This window comes from Pteropus alecto, unplaced genomic scaffold (assembly GCF_000325575.1).
Source record: "Pteropus alecto unplaced genomic scaffold, ASM32557v1 scaffold42, whole genome shotgun sequence".
Lineage (NCBI taxonomy): Eukaryota > Metazoa > Chordata > Mammalia > Chiroptera > Pteropodidae > Pteropus > Pteropus alecto.
This window is the reverse complement of record NW_006434825.1, coordinates 12475554-12498849: the sequence shown is the minus strand read 5'-3', so window position 1 is coordinate 12498849 and position 23296 is coordinate 12475554. Positions and strand designations below refer to the sequence as shown.

Here is a 23296-nt window from a genome sequence, read left to right as displayed (position 1 = left end):
CAGGGAGTCTGCTACCTGGCAAATACACTGAGTAGCCAAACCAAGAAGTTTTAGTTCACAGGGAGAGAGCTGGGTCCTTTGAATAATCACTCGCCCAGCCCTCTCTCCCAGTTTGTGAAATAATCAAAACCATGCCAACATCCCTACCTTCTTCACCTTTTAGGCAGGTTCTCCAACTCCCTTCCCAAACTTGACGGGGCGAGCTGAGCAACGGAAGGCTATAACAGGAAGAGAGCGACAAGAAGAAAGAGCTAGTCTGAGTCTGTGACTGCATTAGCCACAGAGTCAGTGAGTGTGGCCTCTCTGGGCCTCAGTTCTCTCTACTAGAGCATGGAAGGCACCACCACTGATTAAGCCTACCTCTTTAGGGTTTGGTGAAGATTAACCATGACAGTGAATGTGAATCACATTTCGAAAGGAAAAGAACAATGCAAGTAGAAGGAGATTGCTATTTCTCTGCATTTGGGAGAACAAACTAGAAGTCAAGTATTTGCTAAATAAACAGATGAACCGTAAAATGACAACAGAAGCAAGGAGAGATGCGATCTTTACAGGGTTGGCAGATACTGCCCTTTAAGTCTAAAGTAGGAATTTCTTTTCAAACTAGCAAAACAAGATGTTTTTCAAATAACCCTTTCCCGGCTCACCCCAGCAGAAGGAATGGCGCAACTGGACTGCTTGGGGACTTGTCACATAAGCAGGGAACAAAAGCTGCCCTCGTTCATCCCACTGAATTCCTTTCCCCAGCCAGCCCAAATCTGGGCAATGAAAAGTTGAGGCAAGCCTGATAGGACTTGTCAAGGGTGGTAGCCTGAAAAACGAAAATGGTTTTGCAAATAACTTGACGCAAGATGTTATTTAACCTGCTTTGGGGCATCTCCTCTTGATGGTGGCTAAGCCCCACCCTTTGAGCAGTGACAGAAGAAGTGTGGCAGACAAGCAGCCCAAACTTGAATTTCTAGGTGCTGTTAAGACCCATTATCTTAAGATCCATTATCTTTCCTGGCAACCTGATCCTCTGGGCTGATAAACCAGAAATCATAGGAAAGACAGAGGGAATCTCCAGCTCAAGGAAGGTTCTGAAAAGCTTGCTTCTGCCCTAGCTGGCCAGTGTCTCAGAGCCACAGTGAATGCTAGTGCCAGCATGTGGGAGAGTAAACAAGAATGGAAAAGCTCTTGAAAGCAGAGGATTGGTACACGGGGATTGGGTATATTTGAACAGTTCCACAACAAAAAGTCAAACAAAATAAGCCCAGCAAGGAACTAAGTATTCTTTAAGTCAGCATGTCCTCCTCTTATCCTAAACCTGTTATTTGGTTATTTGGTCTAGAAATCAAATTCCAGTAACAGATAAGGGCCAAGAACCCAGTGGCCATCTCTAAATGGGAAAATCTTTTCACCACAATCTTAACATCACCATCAAAAAACTATAACCTCAACTCATAGCTTAAACTACCTTTTATTGACATTTTTCTTAATATTTTAAACATGTGTAGAACGTTATGTGTCCAGCTCTATTCTAAGCACTTTACAAACATTAACTCCTTTAATCCTAGACCTCTATTAGGTTGGTACTATCAGTGTCTTCTTTTTACAGATGGGAACATTGAGGCAGCTAGGGAGTAAGTAGCAGGGCTGGGACTGGAACCCAGGCAGGCGGAGAGTTCATGCTCCCGACCATTCTTCCTCAGGCCTCTCTCTATAAGCCAGAACCTTGCACTGTGCTCCTTATGTCCAATTTTCTGATTCACCCCAACTCCCCACCCTTTGGAGTAGGCATCACCATCCCCATTTCCTTTGCTCTAATTTATATGCTGGTCTGTGGAGGGGCTGAGCTTTCTGGCCCCAAAGGGAGTGCTCTTTATCACTGTTCCCATACGCAACATGGGGATATGCTTTCCAGAAATGAAAAAAAGGAACACTTAAGGGGGAGGGGGGCTGAAAAAGACATTTAAGAACAATATGGAATTCTAAACACCAGGCAAAACAGCAATTTGGGCGGAGGTGGAGGAAGGAAGATTGAAAGAATTATGGTTGAAGTAGGAGTAGGAGGCAGTTCAGTTTTCATTAAATATATTTTTCGTATACATCTTTGTATTACATCGAATGTTACAATTACAGCGAATTACTTTTTAAAACAACAAAAATAAGGATAACTTTTTTTTAAAGTATCGTTAATACATTGTGATTTTGCACATAATTCATCCAACATTTTCTAGCTTATTTGGTAGAATTAGTGGCTTTAATCAGAGAACCCTGAAAGAGATGGCTGAAATTCAAATACAAACTCACGTTCATAAAAAGCTCCGGGTCCTGGGGCAGGTTCTGAGCACTCAGCAGCATTCTTTGCTCAGAATTGCCGTCATGCCATGGAACAGTCCGGCTCTAAGGCTTCTCTTCCCACCCCCGCCCGGCCCCATAACTGGAATGTGAGTGGGTAAGAACGGGACAGTCTCAAAAGCCTTTATATATTTCCAGGAGATGTCGAGATTTAAGGACAGGGGCCTGCTATCAAAGCCAGCTCACCATAGTTGAGTTATTTGGCAACTAGCTGGATAACGCAGTCTCTTAGAAGCAACTACTTGAAAGCAGTGTCTTCCCCACACTACACACAAAGGCATGCATTATGGATTGTTCCCTCTCATCAGAACGCACTTCCCACAGCTAACAGCTAACGCCAAAGAGCACAGCATATAGCTTTATTTTAAGGACCATTTGAACTTGAGCGCTCAGCCTCAGGAAGAAAAAGTCACACACGCAACCTCGAGGGCCAGATCAGAGAGCCTTCTGAGGCTCCTGGGGCTTACGCTGCCATTGTGTATCCTCCAAACCAAGGGCTTCGGCTTCCAATTTAAATAATGAAAAGGCAAAAAGTATAACTTGATGGACAAAAGGAATCCTGGGAAGACAGACACGTATCACTTAGCGAGGCAAGAGTTTTCTTTTTGCTGGTTAGCAATGGTGTTTCTAACTCCAGCCAAAGCCATCATCTTCTGGCTACCACCACTTACAAAATTTCTTTCTAGGTTCCATTTTCTTTGATGGCACTGGGTAATTCCGGAACATCTTCCTTTGATGAATGCCCATGAAATTACTAAACATTACGGGTTTATTGAACATCAGTGCTCAGCAGAAAATATTATTTTATGTTTAAAAATGGGAGGGAAAGGACAATCAAGCCTCCAGGTCGTCCACACTCAGGGGATGCTGAGATTCAAGTCGTACCAGGAAGACTGTATTTTTTGCCCTGATAAGTCTCTAATTGTATGTGTCCATTTGCTACTGAGAACTATGAACAATAACACAGCTTAAGAGCCTTATTAGATACGGCAGCCCTGAGCGGTAGGAATTTAGCAGCCCCTAACTTACAAGTGAAGAAACTGAGGCTCAGAAGTCTCACCGAAAAGACCTGGCGAGGTCACGCAGCCATGGAGTGGCAGAGCCTGTGTGGTCTGAAGCCACTATCAGGTCTTAACCACCAGGAAGCCTCTTAGTATCGCTAAGCCATTTTGCAAGATAAGTTACTACTTGAATGGAAACTTGGAAGTTGGTTCACACAAAAACAGAACAGGACAAGTGGAGAGTAGCCAGAGCAATAACTAAGTTTCCCATCTCCGTATTCCCCTTACGCACACTCACTCCCTCTGTCTCCTTGAATGAACACTACTGTGCCTGCGAAATCCAGTTCCAGAGCCTCAGGAAACACAAGGACACTCAGAAGCCAAATAAAGGAGGAAGTTCTAAACTTCAGATTTAAGAATGTTCGGCTTTAGGATATTACATTAGCTAAAATAAGTCAGGGTTTCTCTAATCAGCCAGCTTAAACCATGGACGTTTTTGCGGGGAAAGGTAAGCAGCTTGGAATATCCCATTGCACAAGTGCAACTTGAGGCATGTGTCCACAGAGCCCGTGTGACATGCTCCAGGGTGTCGTCACCTGGGGCACCCGCACCTGGCCAAACCTCCCCGTTGACAGGCAGCTCCCATGTGATCCCGGGGACGGTAAGTTTACTTTCATGAAGCTTATCAAGTTCTTTCTCTCAGCCTCCCAACGTGTCCTTGCTCAGAACAAATTATAAGTGGTCTCTCTCTTCATTTAACTTGCACCCAAAAAACAGATGTCAATGCTGAACTCTGCCTGGGTAGGAAGTAAGAGGCAAAGTCCCTTTCGCTTATTTCTATCGAAACAGGCTGAGGTGGAGAGCACGGCACTGTGTCAGGGCAGAGAGAAAAACAGTGAGGTTACAGGTAAAGAAAAGATGAGCCCAGGCCCCTGCACAGGGGAGCCCATGAGGCTAATGGAGTGGTCCATCCTTCCTGACTGAGCCCTTACTCTTTGCCAGGCACCATTCTAGGGCCTGGGGAATACAGCAGTGAACAAAGTAAGATCTCTGTCCTCATGGGGCTTATACTCCAGTGAGGAAGAGAAAATTAACAAATAAATGAGTAAGTGTCCGGAATAGAAAGTATTAATAGAGAAAAACAAGCGAGTAAGGCTTTCCCTAAGTGTCCTATATTAAATTATCCCCTCCACCCGATGCAGCAGCTGGGGTGGAGGGGATAATTTAATATAGGACACTTAGGGAAAGCCTTAAGAAGGGGCATTTGAAGAGACAGTCCCAGCTCCTGGCTAAAGGAGGGAGGAAGGCATGTGGCAGCAAGGAGTGGGGCGAGGTATTCAAGGGCCTCCTCCAGCACTGCTCACCTGCGGTGGGCTGGGCCTTGTTCTAGCACTGCAGACCCAGGTGTGAACACAGCAGGTACTGATCCCTGACCTCCCGGGGCTGACATTCTAGTGGAAGGAAAGTATGTTAGGGGATCCTACACAGGCCTATGAGCAGTGAAGGCTCCTGCTTCTCCAGGCTAGAAGGGCCTGGCCTCCCCATTCCCCTTGTGCTTCTTGAGAACAAGGCCAGAAAAGAACCGTTTTAAGTCATTTTCTGTTCCAGGCCTCTCCTGGACAGTTCAGAAACGGGCCAGCACCCATTGATAAAGCCTTACCCAGTTCAATCTCAATACTCCTGACTGGGTGGGGCTCTGCTGGCTCAGCTAGAGAAGCTGGGGCTACTTCTCTGCTCAAGTCTGAGACCTAAGGGCTTGGCTTTAGTTTTCCAAGGTGGTCGCTAAAAATGCAAAGGAATGTGATCTCAATTTGTTTTAAAAAGCGGGGAGGAAGAAGCAATGGAACTCCACTCTAACAGGGAGTTGACATCGGCCTGCTACAAAGCTGGAGGGGAACCTCTTCGCTGTCATGGGGAGGGAAACTTATTTGGTTTTGCCCGAAAGAACCAAGAGAATGGGGAGGCCCTCTAGATGCCACGCTAAACTGGAGGAGTTTTATCGTCCCCGCTTCTGGCTACACGTTAAACATGCCAACACCCAGCCCGCCGACCTAAATACAGAGATGATAATTGATCGTTCCCATGGCCTGCAACCCAGGAAACATTCCTGTGGCCAGGTTGGGCAACTCCGGGAACTGTTTGCTTATTGATTAGAAAGAAAAGGCTCCCTCTTACAACACCACACTACTTGCTCACTTTTCTTTTCTGTTGAGTTCCCAGAGGCCAAAGAGGGCCCCATGTTCTGAAATCCAAAGCAACTGAACCCCTCCTTCCAGCTCCTGCTGACCCCTCACAGGAAGGGGCAGCTGATGAACCTGGGGCAGGGGACCGGGTCCCAAAGGCCCTAACAAGAGCGTTCTCTACGTCTTAGTTGCCCACTTGCGAAGTTAAGCACCTTGACCAGTATACCTGTAACATCATTCTCAAACAAGGGTCTGATGTGTCCTGTGCAGAGACTCTCCTGGGATGCTTTTTCAAAATACCCAGGCCTGAGCCCTGCCTGGGCTAACAGAATCTGATCTTTAGGGCTGGTGGAGCCCAGGCGCGAGTATATGTTAAACATTTCCCGGGTGCTTGGAGCATCCATTGGGGATGGAGAATGGCTCTACAAAGGCTGCCCTTAGGAGAGGTATAATAAGCATTATTATATTGCTATAACGACTTATGAGGTAAGTATCACTCTCCCAGTTTATCAGTAAAGGCTCAGAAATGATAAGTGACTCTCCCACAGTCACACAGCATTGAGTGGCTTGAGTTGGGATTCCAACCCAGGTCTGGCTGACCCATAGCCTTAACTCCTGCATAGTCTGATATCCACAACCTGATCTGGAGTTTGAGGCTTCCTCTTTCCCCACCTGTGTCTCTGACAGTGGGACGTGAGCAGACTCAGTGACTTCTTCTCCATTTACTGTGAACTGTCAGATGCGAACACGATGGGAAAAACACACACCTCACATTCCTTAGCCGCATTTTAGCAGGGTGGTTTGTTACCCACATCTTTCCTTTCCCCAAAATCTTAGTTTTGTTCTTGTTTTTAATTTCAACAGCAGTAACTTGTGTGAGAGGAAAAAAGTGACAAAATGTAGATGACACAGCAACATTATTCATAACGGCCAAAAAGTGAAAAGAGCTCAATTGTCCATCGACTGATGAATGCATAAAATGTGGTATATACATACAATAGAATATTACATATTCAGCAATAAAAAGAAATGAATTATTGATACATGCTACACCATGGGTAACCTTTGAAAATATTATGCTAACAGAAAGAAGCCAGTCACAAAAGACTGTGTACTTATTGCATGGTTCAATTTTACACGAAATGTCCAGAATAGACAAATCTAAAGACCAAAAATAAATTAGTGGTTGCCTAGGGCTGGAGGGTAAGAGAAAGGGGAAGCCAGAGAGTGGCAGCTAAGGGGTGAGAAGTTTCTTTTAGAGATGATGAAAATGTTCAAAAATTGTGTATGTAAAACTCTATGGCTATACAGCAGAACCAATACTTTAAATGGATGTAATGGATGTATGATGTGTGAATCATGTCTCAGTAAAGCTGTTACCAAAAATGAAAGAAAGATGACGATGACGACAAACCAAAAGCACAAAGCGCCCGTGGCTTCATGCAAGTAGAGAAGCCACTATTAATACTTGTTATGTGACCTTCAGATCCTGGTCTACACCTCTTTCCTAATTCACTTTCCCTGTCCTGTGTCTCTTGATATTCTCTGTTTTTCTACAATTAGGGTGTGGACATTATTATATTTTTACGAACCTTTTCCCCAACTTTCTTCTTTCTCTCCACTTGCCCATTAAAAAGAAAGAATGAAGAAAAAAAATCAGCCTATGTAGTTACTCGGATGGATACAGCATGGCATAACTACTCGGCAACAAAAACAATACATGCCATAGTGGAGATGAACCTTGAAAGCATTATGTCAAGGGAAAGAAAAAGACCAAAGGCTCCCAGCCCAGGAGATTGGATTCAGTTAGGCTGGGGCAGGGCCCAGGCCTAGGTATGTTTTAACAGTGTGCAAAAGAGTACATATTCCATTTATATGAAAATTCTCAGAAACAGAAAGATCAGTGGTTGCCTAGAGCGGGCGGGTGGCTTGGGCATGGGGTTTGGTTACCAACAGGCACGAGGGAACTTGTGGAATGATGAAAGTATTCTAAAACTGGATTGTGGTGATGGCCACACAGCTGTGTACAGTTATAAAAATTATCTCACTGTATACTTACAGCAGGTAACTTGTATGGTATGTAAGTTACATCTCAGTGAACCCGTAACAAAAATAATTACTAGGGTCTCCTTTGAGGAGGACCTCCTCAGTCAAAGTACCATGGTCTAGAAAAGACACAATCCATGCACCCAATAATGCCAAGGGCAGAGTTATGAAAAGAGGGAAAAGATAAAAATAATTCTTAATTAACAAAAATTAGAACAGTGACTATTCAATATAATAATAGTTGTTATGAGCAGGCACTGTGCTGAGCTCCTCACAAACACTGGCTCCCGAACTGCTGGGAAGCAGCTGGGGCTCTTTTTATTTCCCGATGCTGATGAGCCTGAGGCTCCAAAGGCTTAATAATTTGCTCAAGGTCACAGAGCCAGCTAGTCTCTGAAGAAGGCTTCACACCCAGAACCAGTCAACATGACTAAGCCACTAGACTAAGCCACTAGGCTAAAATCGCTCTGCCTTGAGGAAGGGGAGAAGCTCCACATGTTGTAAAGAGCAAAATGAGATAGAGGAAAATCCGTGCTAGGCACAAAGGTAGATTGGTTTGTCGTCATCGTCATCGTCTTTTTTTCTCTGTAAAGAACACAACCCAGACAGAAACATGCACCAGTCCAGGGGCAGCATTTCCCCGGCGCGAGCTGACGCAGAAATGTGCTGACACCGGCTATGGAAGCATGAAACGCTATAGTTGAGTTCGGATTTTTTGAATCATTCAATAACTCAGGAACAAGGCCTGGAAACCTCTTCCGTGACACAAAGAACGAATGTGAGCCTTGCACCTTTTTCAAATGTGGGTGGGTTGGGCTGGAAAAGCTTGAGCCCTCTGACCTTTGGAACAAAACTCAGAAAACAGCCCAAAAGAACAGCTGGAAGCCCAAGCTTCAGAAGTTAGACATTTCCCACAGAGTTTCAGGTCACATGCATTTGCAGATGACTCCAAAACAAGTGCTCACTTGTCCAAACAGAGCTTACAAGAGGCAGCTTTCTCTTTTTTAATGGATGGTAGCATCGTTTTTCATTATCAAGAACAAATAAGCATTGATGCGAAAGGCAGTTGCTTCCAAGAGTGTTTGCTAAATCTACTCGACTGGCTCTAAAGGTAATCGCTCGACTCCCACATGCGCCTTTGCTCAGGCTCCTGAGAAATAACCCCACCGCATCCTGCCGAGTCCCAGGAAAAGACAGAAATATCTCAGACTGGGTTGCTCATTCCAAGAATTCCAAGTAGATTAAGAAAACCAAAAATAAGAAAATGACATGAAGACCGACCCACAGGTCCAGACGTAGACTTTGGCATATGCTGGGGCACCGCCACAGGCCACATGGCTACCTCCTTTAAGATGCCATGGTACAGTTGCTGCACAAGGACCTGTGGCACCTGTCCCCGGGGCGGTTCCCAAACTTTTAATTTTCCTGGTTGTAACTCTTACAAGACTCTGTGGTCCCTTTATCTGGCTGGCTTCTTCCCTTTACCCGGCTTCCTCCCATTTTCCAATGTAATCAGAAATTGCAAGCTTACACACAGGCAAAACGATGCATGGACAAGGTTATTCATTAAGGCATTGTTTGCAATAGCTGAATATGGGAGACATCTCAAGCATCCATCAATAGAGGACTAGTTAAATAAACTATGGAAATCATGAAATACTGTGTGGCTATAAAAGAAATGAGAAAACTATGCACCACTGTGGAGTGAACTTTGAGACATAGTGTCAGTTGATAAAAAGCAAGATGCAAAGCAGTGCAGGAGGATGAGAATAAATGTCCACATTTGCTTATATTTGCATACAGAAACATTGGAATAAACTAATAATTGAGATTATAGGTATGGGGCAGGGGGTATTATTGGTCCCAAAGAGGGCAGGGTGGGAGTAGAGCTCTTCCTTATATATATTTATTTATATTGGTTGATTTTTTGGCAATTAAACATACTATTTGTAAAGTTTAAAAAATTGTAGGTGGCCATATGTAAAGTACTTACTATTTATTCCATAGGAGAAGAATTTATATTTTTGCAAATACTCAGAGGATTTGTACCCAGGTAACCACAACCCCTCTGAAAATCTCAGCCACTCAGGATGCAGGAAACCAGAGGAAGGGTCCACGTGGGTGGTGGGAAAGAAGGGGTATGACCCACACATGACTGAAGAGGGATGGGGTGCTGTAGGGGGGGGACTCCTATCAGCTGGTCTAGTAAGAAGAAAGCTAGATGCCAAATCAGGTGACCAGATTCTCTCGGGGGTTTGTCAGGAAGAAAAGTACAAGTCCCTTTCGTTCATTCTGGGTTAGTTTTCCCTTCTGTAACACACAAAGGCTGAACTGTCAGCCAAGATGTGGGGCTCAAAGACCTCCTTGGACATCATGGCACACAGAACCAGTACAACGCCCTTTGGGAGGGCATCCTGACCATGTTTATAGATTTTACAAGCTTCCATCCTCTCGTCTGGCAAAGCCCACCTCTATCTAGGAGCTTATCCCACAGATGGACTCTCACACGCGCATGAGGACAGACCTACAGAGAGTCACGGCAGGCTCGTTTACAGTGGCAAGAAATAGAAACAGCATCCACAGGGGCCTGGTTAAACACCCAACGGGCACTCACTCAATAGAAAAATAGTGTAGAAACTAAAAAGAACACGGCGGTTATTAAAAAGGAATATATGTAATAATATGGGAGGAACTTGTCTTCAAAGAAAGCAAAGAGCGAAATAGGATAGAATACCTTCAGGAGGATACGAGAAACTGCCAACACTGGTTGTCTCAGGACGGGAACTGCTGATATAGGGAATAAAGGGAGGGAACTTCCTGCTTTTGTATTCTTTTGTACCATTTGACTCGGTTCATGTTTGCTTTCCTATCTTCATATAGACAGTTTTCTTTAACAAGAGGGTTAAACTGAAGGAGGGTTAGTGTTTAGTTGATGAACTAGCTGAGGAACTTCAACAGGCAAGCCCTGCATTTGGGCTTCCAAAACCCCGCCTGCAAACTTCAGTTACATTATCAGAAATAAAACACTCAGATATGGGGGGCCACATGGTTTTGTTCTGCAGATTCTACTTGTGGTTTGATAAGTACATTCTCAGGGTTACAACCTAATGATCTGAATGATGAATGCTGTTTTTCTTTCCAAAGGTCACATTTTAAGAGAGACAGTGACCCATGGAACTGGTCCAGAGGCAAAGGGGCAAGGATGATAAAGTTGCCCTCTGCAGAGTGAGAGACAGACTGAGAGAAGAGACAGACTAGCAGTTTACTCCTCAAGATGTATAGGGGCTGACTCCTTCTAAAAGGATTGGTGTCGATGGCACCAGAAGGCAAAATAAGGGCCAGTGAAGAGTAGAAAAAGCAAGACCTAAGAAGGAAATGTCTTTTGCTCAGAGCTGACCCCAAACAGAACAGGGCTGCCAGCCTCTTGAATGCCCCTCACTCAAATTCAGATGGCTTCATCAAGTGCTGTACAGCACTGAGGTTCGGTATATAAGCTTGGAGTCCAGATAGATCTGGATTTTCATCTCAACTGTGCCTCTAACTAGCTGTGTGACATCAGGAAAATTAACCCTAGTTCTCAATTTCCTCTTTCTACAACAGGGGAAGATAAGAAGAGAGTTCTTATCAAGAGCACAGACTTGATACGTGGTTAAGCCGCTTTGCTGCTGTTGTCATATCATAGATTTGAGGAAATGGAAACTTCCCAGCTGCCTCTGAGGCCACCCTACAGGAGAGGCAGGGCCCCCAAGGGCTGGCTCTGGGGAGGTGCAGCAAACACAGGACCCCTCTATAAACTAAAATCCTACAGGTGCCTCTCTCCGGCCTCATCCACATCCTCCAGGACACCTGCCCCTCCTGCTTTCGGGTGCAGTGACCTTGCCTGTGGACAAGCTCTTAACTTAGAGAAGTCAAGTTGCTCCCACCTCTCCTGATCCAAGTTTTAGTACCTTCTCAGGCCATCGGAAACCCCTCTGTGACCGAGAAAGGACGTTTCCCATGGTGCTGTTCTGCTTTGCAGACCCCCTCCCTGAGGACTTAGCAGTGGGACCTCCGAACTGAGTCAAGGTTCTGGGTCTGCGAATGGGAAGGTGTGAACCCCCTGGAATTATGAGCAAATATGTGGACACCTGTGGGAGACTCCATGGCTTTTGATAGTTTCTCAATGGGGTCTGAGATCCCCAAACAGGAGCTCTGAACTTGAGACACACTGAGGGCATAAACTGGCGTGGGTGTTGGGAGCGAGGATGAGAACATGAAGGGGCTCAACCGAGGCCACAATGACTGGTTATTTCTGATGACTCTCCAGCCTCAACCCCTGAGCCCCAGCAGACAAATAACTTCAAACCTCCTGCTAGCGTGCTTTGAGTGCTGTGAAAACAAAGCACAGGTGAGGGGTGAGGACAGGAGTCGAAATGGGAGGTGGAAGAAGAACCTAGAGACAGCCAAGGATCCAAGACGTTTGCTCTCATAGACCCAATTCGTCTCTTGGCACCTGGACCACTGCAGCAGCTTGAGTCTTCTCAATTCTGGCCCAGATCCCCACAGCCTCTTCTCTACGCAGTAGACCCGGTGAGCCTGTTACAACCACAGTCAGATCACGACGTCCCTCTGCTCTAGTCAGCCCTTCAGAAATCCCCATTTCTCTCAGAATAAAAGCACAAACCGCTGTGGTCAGGACCCAGCTACTTCTCTGACTTGTCGCAGACTACCCTCACCTCATTCACTCTGCTCTAGCCAATACGCTGGCCATGCTCCTGCCCACGTTATTCGTATTAGTTCTCTCAGCCAGTGACCCAGCTCTTCCTGATAGCCCCTGTCTTCCCCAGATGACCCCTCCCTCCTTTCCTTCAAAGGTCACCTTCCACATAGGCCCTGAACATTGTACTTAAAATAGCAGCCCCCTTCCTTAGCCTTCTTCCCTGCTTTATTTTTTCTCTACAGCACTTACCACATTATATATTTACTATGCCTATTTACTTATTACCTACTATCCTTCCAACCGAACATAAGTTCCATGAAGGCAGGGGTTTTGTCTAAATGTCATGTTCATTATTGTATCTATAGCACCTACACCAGTGCTGAGCACTTAATAGGTATTGTCATCAATAAGTATTATTGAATGAATAAGTGGTACCTTTGTCTCCCCCAAACATCTAGCCAGATCTGAAGGAGACCTCAGATGGCCCCAAAGTCAGACCACGAGGAGATTCTTCATATGAACCCTGAAGACAAGGGCCAGCAGAGGTGGACATCCTTTCCAGAGGCCATGGTGGGGCCTGAGAATGGCCATGAATTGAGGCCTTTGGAATCCCCAATTTAGATCCTCCAAGGATGCTCATGAGCCAGGAATACCCACCATAACTTCATAAGCCTACAAGCCAGCTAGGATTTCTAATCATCCTAATGATTTCACACCTATAGTAAATAATCAAGTATTACTGGTAAGTGATCAAGTGTCAATCCTATGCGAAGAACCAGGTAGAATCCCAGTTAATCTTCCCCTGGGAGATAGGTACTGCAGCCCCATTTTACAGGTGAACAAACCAAGACACACTGAGGTGAAGTGGCTTGCCCAAAGTCACACACCTAGCAAACAGGCAGAGCTGGGAATTGAACTCAAGCCAGCCTGGCCCCAAAGCTTTAACATCCACTTTGCCCTGCCCTCCAATCTGTCAGCATATCTCCTCTCTCCCTGGTTCACTTAGACTTTTTACTCCCTGCACAAAGTCACCAAATGGAAGTGTCGGATTCCAGGTGAGATGCCTCTGGGGCATCTCATTAAAGTCCACACTGCATAGGGCAGGTAGTATATTGACATCTGACAAGGCCCGTATAGGCAAGTCTGTGAGAGAATTTCAACAGCACAGAAACTGGCTCTAAGAGCTATAAATAAAGTTGGCTCAACACCTTGGCTGGTAATGGGGCTCACTGGCCCTAGCAAAACCTGAGAGGCCACCTCGCCTTCCTCAAAGGCCTTAATTTGCTTAAATCAGAGTGCAACCTTTGGATGTTAATTCCCAGAGAACTTTCTGCCTTCTGACATAAAGGGGGCATGCCAGGGTAGCCAGGAAGAGGAGAAAGAACCTCCCCACCTTAATCAGTTCCACAGGAGAACTGTGCATTAACTAAACCCTGGAAGGCAGGGCAAATGTGTGTCATTGATGCCAGCTTTAAATACTTCTCATTCTTAATGCGCCATCTCTGCTGACTGGGCAGGAGATCAGACCAGTCAGGCTATACAGCTTTCTCTTTAAACACCCTTTTAAGCCATTAGCTTAGGCTCATCTCAAAAGCCTGCCTGCTTTCTGATTACACAATACATCAAACTTATTTCGGGTGTCCATTTTCTTCGGTAGGTAGGTGGCTGTGGTTTCCCAGAATCCCTTGTTTATGAGAAGCCTGCAAACCAGGGTTCTTCAGAGGGCAAAGCCATATAGAATCACCCCAGTATGAGGTTGTTTACTAAAAACTCAGAGCTCTCTACTGCAAACAGCAACCGTTTCACTAATGATCTTTTTTCCCCATTGTATTTTTAAAATGTGAGATATAATTCACATAATATAAAATTCACCAATTCTAAGTGTACGATTTCAGTGGTTTTTAGTTATTTCCCATGCTGTGCAACCATCGTCACTCTCTAATTCCAGAATACTTCCTCATCCCCAAAATAAGCCGTGTACCCATCAGCAGTCAGCCCCAATTCCTCTCCTCTTCCCCCAGCCCCTGGCTACCACTCATCTGTTTTCTGTCCCTATGGATTTCTCTATTCTGGGTATTTCATATAAATGGAATCATAAATATGCGGCTTTGTATCTGGCTTCTTTCACTTAACGTGATGTTTCAAATTTATCCATGTCGTAGCATGTATCAGTACTTCATTCCTTTTTATGGCTGAATAATAGTCAACTGTATGAGTATACCACATTTTATTTATGCATTGATCGGTAGATAAACATTTGGGTTGTTTTTACTTTTCGGCTCCTCTGAATAATGCTATGAACATTCATGTACAAGTGTTTGTGTGGACATACTTTTTCCAGTCTCTTGGGTATATACCCAGGAGTAGAATTGCTGGGTCATATGGTAACTAAGTTCAACTTTTTGAGGAACTCAGACTGTTTTCCACAGTGGCTGCACAATGTTACATTCCCATCAGCAGTATATGAGGGTTCTAATTCCTCCACATCCTCACCAACATTTGTCGTTTTCTTCTTCTTCTTTTTTTTTTTTTTAATTATAGCTATCTTAGTGAGTGTGAGGTGTTATCTTACTGTGTTTTTGCTAATGATCTTCTAAGGAAGCATGTCACCTGCCCTAGAACATCATTACCTCACAAATGCTGTTTTGAAGGCAATCCTGGCTACAAAGTCTTTGGTGGTGGTGATGGTGATGATAACTAACACTACCAAGACTAACACTTTCTATAGCACATACTATATGGCAAGCTCATTTTTAGACATTTAATGTTTGCAATAACTATATGAAAGGTTATTATTATCTTCGACACGTAGAAAAATTGAGGCACGGATGATATGTATATAACTTGCTCAAGGTCATATAGCTTATAAGTTACTGATACGAAACTGGATTTAGAGCTCTTGACCACCATGCTTTCATACAGTTTGTTGAGAAAGCCTGGAAGTAGCACAGGAAGCACAAGGTCAACATACCTGAACACCGCCCTAAATGAACTCAGGGTAATTCTGGGTTTTTTCTAAACCAGCTTAAGATATAAGGCTTATATACACCAACATCACATTTGTGACAGGGCTATAAACGTAGGACTTGGGGTTGCACGGTGGAAACAAATGGCAACTCCAGGCACACCTGAACTGAGGTTTCAGCTCCACCACTCAGACCTCCAGTTCAAATTAAGTCATTTGCCCTCATCCAGGCCTTCATTTCCTCATCTATAAAATGGATTTAATGGCAATCTCTAAATCAAAGGACTGTAGTGAAGATAAAATGAGAAAATGTGTGACAGAAAGGGGCCAATGCACTAGCTGACATATGAGCCTGTCGGACTCAGATTTTATGCACAGTGATTACGCTGTACAGTGGCTAACACTGACCCCTTCATGTGTGTCAGGCATTGTGCTAAATACCTAATCTATTGTTCATGTTCAGGAAATGGTGATCTTTATTGTTCAAAATAGCAAAGTATATGAACTACGCTTGTTATACTGTTAAATCTTCCTTTTGCGGGGTGGATTTCTGTGAAAGATGGATGGAAAGTGGAAAGGGTAATGGATAACTAAAGCTAAGCACCCAAGTATCATGAGTGAGTGCTCCAGAAAATGCTCCTACCTGAGCTTATACTGTGTCTTGACCTTGAGGTCTAATTTCGAGGTCTATGAAATCATAACCTTTCGTTCCTTTTGAAAGCAACATGCTGACACCATCAGCTCTGTTTACCTTAGAAGCTTCAAATCTAGAAATTCCAGCTATGCTTTATTACAGGGAGGGAAATATAATGTCTTTTTAAATTACAAACTTGAATTCCGTAGTGGCTGGTGTATACGTGGATATATATAGCTTACATAAAATTTATGTTCTTATAGACACAAAAATAGAAACTTCCAACTCCGCCTCGCATCTAACAGATACTGCAAGTTCTAGCCCCAAAGCAGAACAAAAGGAGGTCAGCAGTCTCTGATTGGAAGGGAAGAATGCCTTTTCTTTTCACGTTCCCTACTGTGTTCACAGGGGCAGCTGTGATCAGGGGCGGCAACATTCTAAATGGCTTGCATATAAGAGTCTGTAATAAATAAAAGACATTCTTGGGATAGTTGGGGATATTTGAATGTGGAGTAGATGTTAGATGATATTGTAAAATGTTTTTAGTCATGATGATAGCATTATGATTCAAAAGGAAAATGTCCTTCTCTTAGGAAATGCAGGCTAAAGTATTTAGTGGTGAAATGTCTGCAACATACTTTCAAATGGCTCATAAAGCTCATATACACACAGATATGGCAAATATGACAGTATTAATTGTAAAATGCAGGTACTCAGTTTTTCATTGTACTGTATCTCAACTTTTAGGTATTTTAAGTTTCTCATAATTTAAAGTGTTGGGGGTCAGGGGAAGATTCTATAATGAGAACTAACATAAGAATAAACTAACCAACCATATATTTATTAAGGATACAAAAATGACAAAACTAAAGCATCCTACTTCAGGTGTGTTATGAGAAGGCAGGGTTCTTTGGAAGTGACGATAATGCAAGGAAGAATAGAGGACAGCAGGCAAAGAGGAAGAGCAAACATGAGATGGATGGACTGCATAAAAGAAGCCATGCATGAGTCTACAGGAGCTGAACAGGGCTGAAGACAAGACACTGCACATCACTCATTCACAGAGTCACCAGGAGTAGGAGCCGACCACGGAAAGCAGCACACAGAATCAGGACTGATACGCAGCTAGTATGGACTGACACGGCTGCACCAATGGTTGAAATACTGATAGTCCCCTGCGGTCGGTAAGTAACCTCTGCCCTGAGCCTCCTAGGGGGCTTCCTCCCTGCTCACCCACCCTCCAGCTGTTGCTCAGGACCCCAGGACCCATTTGAGCACTAAATGTCAGGCGTACACTTTGCACAAGGTCCATGCTGTACTGGCCATCATTAAACAATTTTAAATATCACTCCTGAATACTCTCAACCACTGGGCACTCACTACGGACCATTCTTTCTCCTTAGTAATGTTCCAGAATCTCTCCTCTTGGCCAACTCTGTCATCATAACTTCTTCCCCATGAATGAAAAGGTGAAGAGCCCTGTGACACAAAAGTTAAGTGCTCAGGCTGACGTTAATTAAAATCCCAGTTCTGCCACCTCCTTGCTGCATAACCCTGTGCCAGTCACTTTATTTCCCAAGACTCAGTTTACTTCACTGCAAAATAGAGATAACGCAGTCGGTTCTTCTATAATGCTTGCTCTGAAAATGTAAATTTGCTCCAACGTGAATGATTTATTAGAAAACCATTTGAGCATAACTCGAATTTCAAGTTTGCTTATGTGTATAATTTTGTGAAAAACATGAGGTGGATGTAGACAAATATAGTCAGCTGAAGAACAGAAATGAACAAAACACACACATGCACACATCTTCCAGCCACTTCAGTTCAAAACATGTTACGTGCTACACCCATTCCCATCTGGTGTTTCAACCGTCTATCAGATTCCAGATTATCTTCCTTCCACAATAACTCACAAGGCACCACCCTACCGAGACCTACTCCCACAAGCAAATTTCTTTTCTTTAATGTATCATGAAGTTTTTGAGTGCTGTCCCCTAGCCACTTCCCCATAAACCCTGTGGTTTTCACTGAGTGATTGTTAGGAAGACCTACATCATGTTACAGCAGAACTGACCGTAGTTCTTACTCATAGTATGGTGAGGAACATACAGGATACATGCAGGGAGAGGTCAGTCCAGTGCTGGGCACATTGTAAGTACTCAGTAAATGTTGGCTATCAGCGGTTGCTCCATCTGGATGCAGACAGAGCCTGGTGCATAAAAGATGCTCAGTGAACATTCATTACTTGAAAGGTCTATGGCTTATTAATCTTAGTGGACTAATTAAAGAGACTTATTAAAGAGGTCGGGAGGGACAGCAATTGTCATAACCGTAAATTAGAGATGAGGCTTCAAAGCTCTAATGAAGACCTGTCCTTCCATGTCTGGCAAGAAAATGAGTTGTGAAAGGCAGTGACCCTGTCTGCAAGGACTCAAGGACATAAACTATTGGCCATCACAGGGCAATATGGGGTCAATTGTGAGACAAGTTGCCTAGACTCTGAGTCCTTAATTCAAGGTCATAGTATAGTACTAAGTGGTTAAGAGTCCAGGTGAGAGGTCAGACGACCTGAGTTCAAATCCCAGCTCCACCACTTACCAACTATGCCACCTCAGGCACATAACTTCGCCTTCTCCTGCCTCGCTTTCTCACCTATAGAACAGAGACCATGATGGTCCCTATTTCCTGAAGGGATGGAATGACTAAATAGGTTAATCTGTGTAAAGAAAGCCCTTAGCACAATGTCAGGCAGAGAAAAAAAGTTCAATGAATGTTAGCTGCTATTCCGGCACTAGAAAAAGATCAGATGCTACCAGAAACAGAACCAGAGCAGGAAATTACGTGTGCACAGCAGCAAAGAAAGGTCTGATTTAGCTGGAATTGAAAGACAGGATTCTGTGGGCGGGAACTCATTTATTTTCATCAACCATCCATCCAAAATCCTTTCTGACACAGAGCCCACACTTAGCTAGCCATGTTCACTGAACAAGTTCATGTTCACTGTCTAGTCTCCTGTACATCATTTCCAAAAGAAACAGACAGAGACTCCTCTAGCTGAGGGCAAAGGTTCCCTGAAAAACCAGAAGGATGAATCAGCTAAATGGGCTGGTTCGCATCACTTCATCTGGTAGAAGCTGACGCAGAGGCATTTATCATTCTTTCAGAAGAGGCCGTCTAATCCAGAGACAAGAGTTGGTCTATGCCTAACCCTCCAATGTCACCTCCCACCTGTTACCCCACCATGCCCACCTGGCCACACCGGCCTCGTCCTCCTCCAGCATACTGCGCCCTTTCCTGCCTCAGGCCCTTGGTCCTCACTGTTTCCTCTGCCTAGGATTCTCTTCCTATAGTTCTTTTCATGGCATCCTCCTTCCATTACATACGACACACACACTTCTTGTAACAACTTACCTGACCCATCTTTGGCTAGAGTGGGCCCCCTCCCCACGCTTGTTACTCCCTACCCCATTTCTGTGCTTTATTTCCTTTCTAGAATTTCCCTGAAATCTTATTTATACGTTAATGTCTACTTAGACACTAGAACTCAAGTTTCCTGAAGGCACAGGCCTGATGTGTCTGTCACCCTCTCTGCAGTACTACCTGGTGCTGGACCAGTGCCTGGCACAAGGCAGGCCCTGAATAAACATGGATGACTGATGTCCATCCAAAGGTGGATGTGGAGTTATTTATCCATCTAAAAAACATTCCTCGAGGGCCTACTAAGTGACAGGTAGGACCTAAATGAAGTTAAAGAGGAGAGCCGTGAGGATACCTGGGAGAGGAAGGGGTGTCCCAGGCTCAGGAACAGCAGGCACAATGGCCCTGAGGCAACAGAGTGCTAGAGAATTATATGCATTGGTAAAATCCCCACCATTACATATTATTGCTACAATATATATTTATATTATATTATATTACAACCTATAAGATATAATCATAGACACCTTAATTCTAGGGGGACATACACCAAAATATTTCCCATAGTGATATCTACGTAGTGATATTATGCACCATTTAAATCTTTTTTCTCTTCTTAGTTGTCTACATTTTCTAACATTTTCCCCACAACAAATATGTATTAGTTGCATAATAAAGATGACTACAAATGAGAAGGCTGAGGTATACGAAGTGCTGCCCAGAATTGCAGGAGGACAAGAGCTCTCTGGAGCAGTTGGTTTATGCTTAACACACAGAAATCCTGTCATGCAACTAATCTTATTTCCTTCTTTGCTTTGACTATTAGGAAGCTCAGAGTCAAATCTGTGGTCTGCTTTTAGCAAGGATCCAGGCTTTGTGACAAGCATTTGGCTACTCAACCCTCCTCCTAATCCACATCTTTTATCCTTAATTTTCCTTTGCCTACTTCCCTCTCTCTACCTGAGATACGGATATGATGTAGCCAGGTAACCCGTGCCTTCAGTTCTTCATTGGAATGAGGTGAGAATGAACAAAGTGAATAAACAGACCAACGGAGACAAGAGGTTCTTAATGAAGTCTTGAAAAAGGAATGTCATTTCGGGAAGTCTTGCACACCAGGGGAAGAGAATGCCTATCTTAGGAGGATCCTGATCTTCCCATTATTGGAACATCATCATCTACAATGGAATAGGGATGACCCATCAGGTTCCATTCCCAAGAGGATAAAATGGCCTGAAGACCTAAGTAGCAGATCTCCATGTCATGTTGGACCACAAGCTAAATGAACCTCTCTGGGCCTCAATTTTCTCATCTAAAAAATGGGGTTTAAAATCTACATTCCCATAGAGTCATTGGGGGAATTATAGAGTACTATGCAGATGTTTAGGGCAATTCCCAGCATATAGTGAGAGCTATATCAGGATTAATAATAATAATAGCTATTACATTTTACGACTAGCAGGAATAGTAATAACTACTACTATCTGAGTGCCCAGTGCATGCCTGACATTCTGTATTGTTTACCTCATTTAATCTCCCCTAATAGCCTTATGAAGCAGGTATTACTTATACCATTTTGCAGAGGGAAAAAGTTAACAGGAAGACAAGATGCCTCTTAAAAGAAACCCAGTTACAGCTGTTCCAGTACTGGACCCTTGAGTGCTTGGACAACTTGAGTCAGCTATATTAAGGAAGGGAAGCTGTGTATCCTAGCAGTTAGATGCAAATTGTGAATCCTTGTCCTGCCACTAAGTAGCCAAGGGGACTTACCTGAGCTTCAGTCTCATTTATAAAATGGAAATAATTATTTTAGGGTTAGTATGAAAACTATATAAGTTCACATATGTAAAAACCAAGTGCATGTCAATAACTGAAGTGTTCTTGATAATAGCCTTTAATTATTTGACACTTATATTAAGGGGGATTAGGTGAGACCAAGGCATATGACGTAAGGGGAAAAGGTCCAGCTGCAAAAGAGAACTTTCCCGTGAGAGAAAAATAAATCTTTAAAAACTGTTAAATATCTGAAAGTCATATCATGTGGAGAAATACTTTTTAAAAAGAGAGAGATAAATCACCTGTCTTAGGGCAAAGACAACCCAAAAAGTCCTCAGATTCATAATTAATTGCCCTCTCTAAAATTTCAAAGTACACTTGGCATCAAATTTTTGAAATGCCTTACACAGTCGCTGGATCTGTTATCAAACTCTAGATGGATTAATCATAAACCAAATATTCCCTCTCCCTGCTCCCGCCCCCGCGCCCCCTTTTTCCCCGCCACATATACACACACAAATTGAAAAGTGACTTTACTCCCTTGTCCACAGGTGAGGAAATTCCCTAAAATTCTTACTTGGCCCAACCCAAAATGGAAATAGCAGTTGCTGTATGTATTTCCATGCTTGGCTTGTGTTTAATGCTGGCTTCTCCGGGACAGCAGCAAGGCTTGGCCATGCGCTTTAATATTGGGCTGGGCAACTCATAAATCAGGAAACTGTGTTTGCAGACTCATAAATGACACTTCCATCCAAAATCAAGTAAGTTAACTTGTCTGAATTATCTAGGTTGCTGAGGGTCTTGGATACAGCAGGTGCCCAAAGACCATCTGAATTTAAGAATGAATGACGGGTAGATAGAAGGAAGGGAGGGAAGGAGGAGGGGAGAATGAGCCCCTTGGCCATCCAAGCTCTCCTCTTCAAATACACTGGAACTCTTCCTCCGCCACAGAGTTTTGGCCACTTGCCACACTTCCTAGGGAATATGCAGCCCTTGGCTTGATTTCTTTTCACCTGTGACTTGATGGACACTGAGGCTGGTTGTTACTTCAGAATGATGGGAACCAATCCTTTTGTATAGAGCCAATCCTTGAAGGCCTCTTTTTTTTTTTCTGAGGGGGAGAGGGGCAGGGTGGTAGGAGACCTTGGATGCCTCATAGTCTGATGAAAATTAAGACCCTCTGAACCCAAAAAAGGTTAACACACACATTCATCTTGTCTAGAACTTTGGGTGGGTACATAGATTTCCTTTTGCCCCCAAATCTAATCAAGAATCACCTGGGGAGTGTAACCCCCAGTCTCCGTAGAGGAGGCCCCTCCAAGTCTGCACTTTAAGTTATCCAAGTGAGTCACACCCTAGCCCAGGTTTGGGAACCTGTCCTATGGTCCAGCTTTTCTTTTAAGGGCAATCTCTGGACATCCAGTTCAAGCAGAGTAGGCTTACTTAAAAATGCAGATTTCTAGACCCCCCACCCGGATTTATAAATTGAAATGGGGGGAAGGGGAAGCAATTTGCTTTTTTAATTAGTTAAAATTCCTCAGAATTACAGAGGTAAAACCTTAGCCGAGCTGAAGGCCTGTAAACAATTGCTAATTAACTAATCAACATTTCAAATAGCAGAGCTTTTGGGGTGTCCACATTCCAAAGAATAGAAGAGGATGTGATTACCCCGTGAATATTTACTTCCCTCCCCCACTTCCAGGTCCCACAACCCTCTTCCAGTTCCCTCTCCTCTCTGCATTTTCCTCCGCCTCCCAGCCACTTCCTCAACTGCACCCTCCAAAATGCGTTATTCCTCTTTCTCAACCTCGACTTCTCATCTGTACGGTGGGATTGGGCCCAGGAGACAAAGGATTGTGGCGATGACAACCCGCAAGACTCCTAGCCCACTCACCCTGCTTGACTCTGAGGACTTTATCCCCTGGCAAGTACCAATCACCTACTAACATTCTACTTATTCTCTTTGTTGTCCCTCCTCCTTCTAGAATAGGAATTCCACACAGGGGGTGGTGGTGGTCACTTCTGAGGCCCTGTCTAAATGCCTGGCACAAAGCAGGCTAAACAGGTTAAAGAGAGTTGAAGTTTTGGGCTCAGTGCCTGGCTAATGGCTGAACACAAAAAAGCAGTAGCTATCACCATTAATTTCCCTTCAACGTTCAAAAGCGGAGGAATTGAACGCTTTAAATTAAGCTGCTTTCTACAATTGATTTATCTTTAGGAAGCGAATAGCCA

At 44.0% G+C, this 23296-nt stretch overlaps 1 protein-coding gene across 2 annotated transcripts in view; it reads right to left on the bottom strand.

The window, feature by feature from the left end:
* The window catches only part of CDH1 (cadherin 1), an 88126-nt gene that overhangs the window by 27120 nt on the left and 37710 nt on the right, over window positions 1–23296 (bottom strand). The window contains exon 1 of one of the 2 annotated variants that reach the window (XM_025045244.1): window positions 148–295. The exons of the other annotated variant lie outside the window; for it this stretch is intronic. Coding sequence (XP_024901012.1) covers window positions 148–274 — 127 coding nt within the window. The 5' untranslated portion in view covers window positions 275–295. Of the gene's footprint in view, window positions 1–147; window positions 296–23296 lie in introns of those variants that run through there. 2 annotated transcript variants of the gene reach the window in all.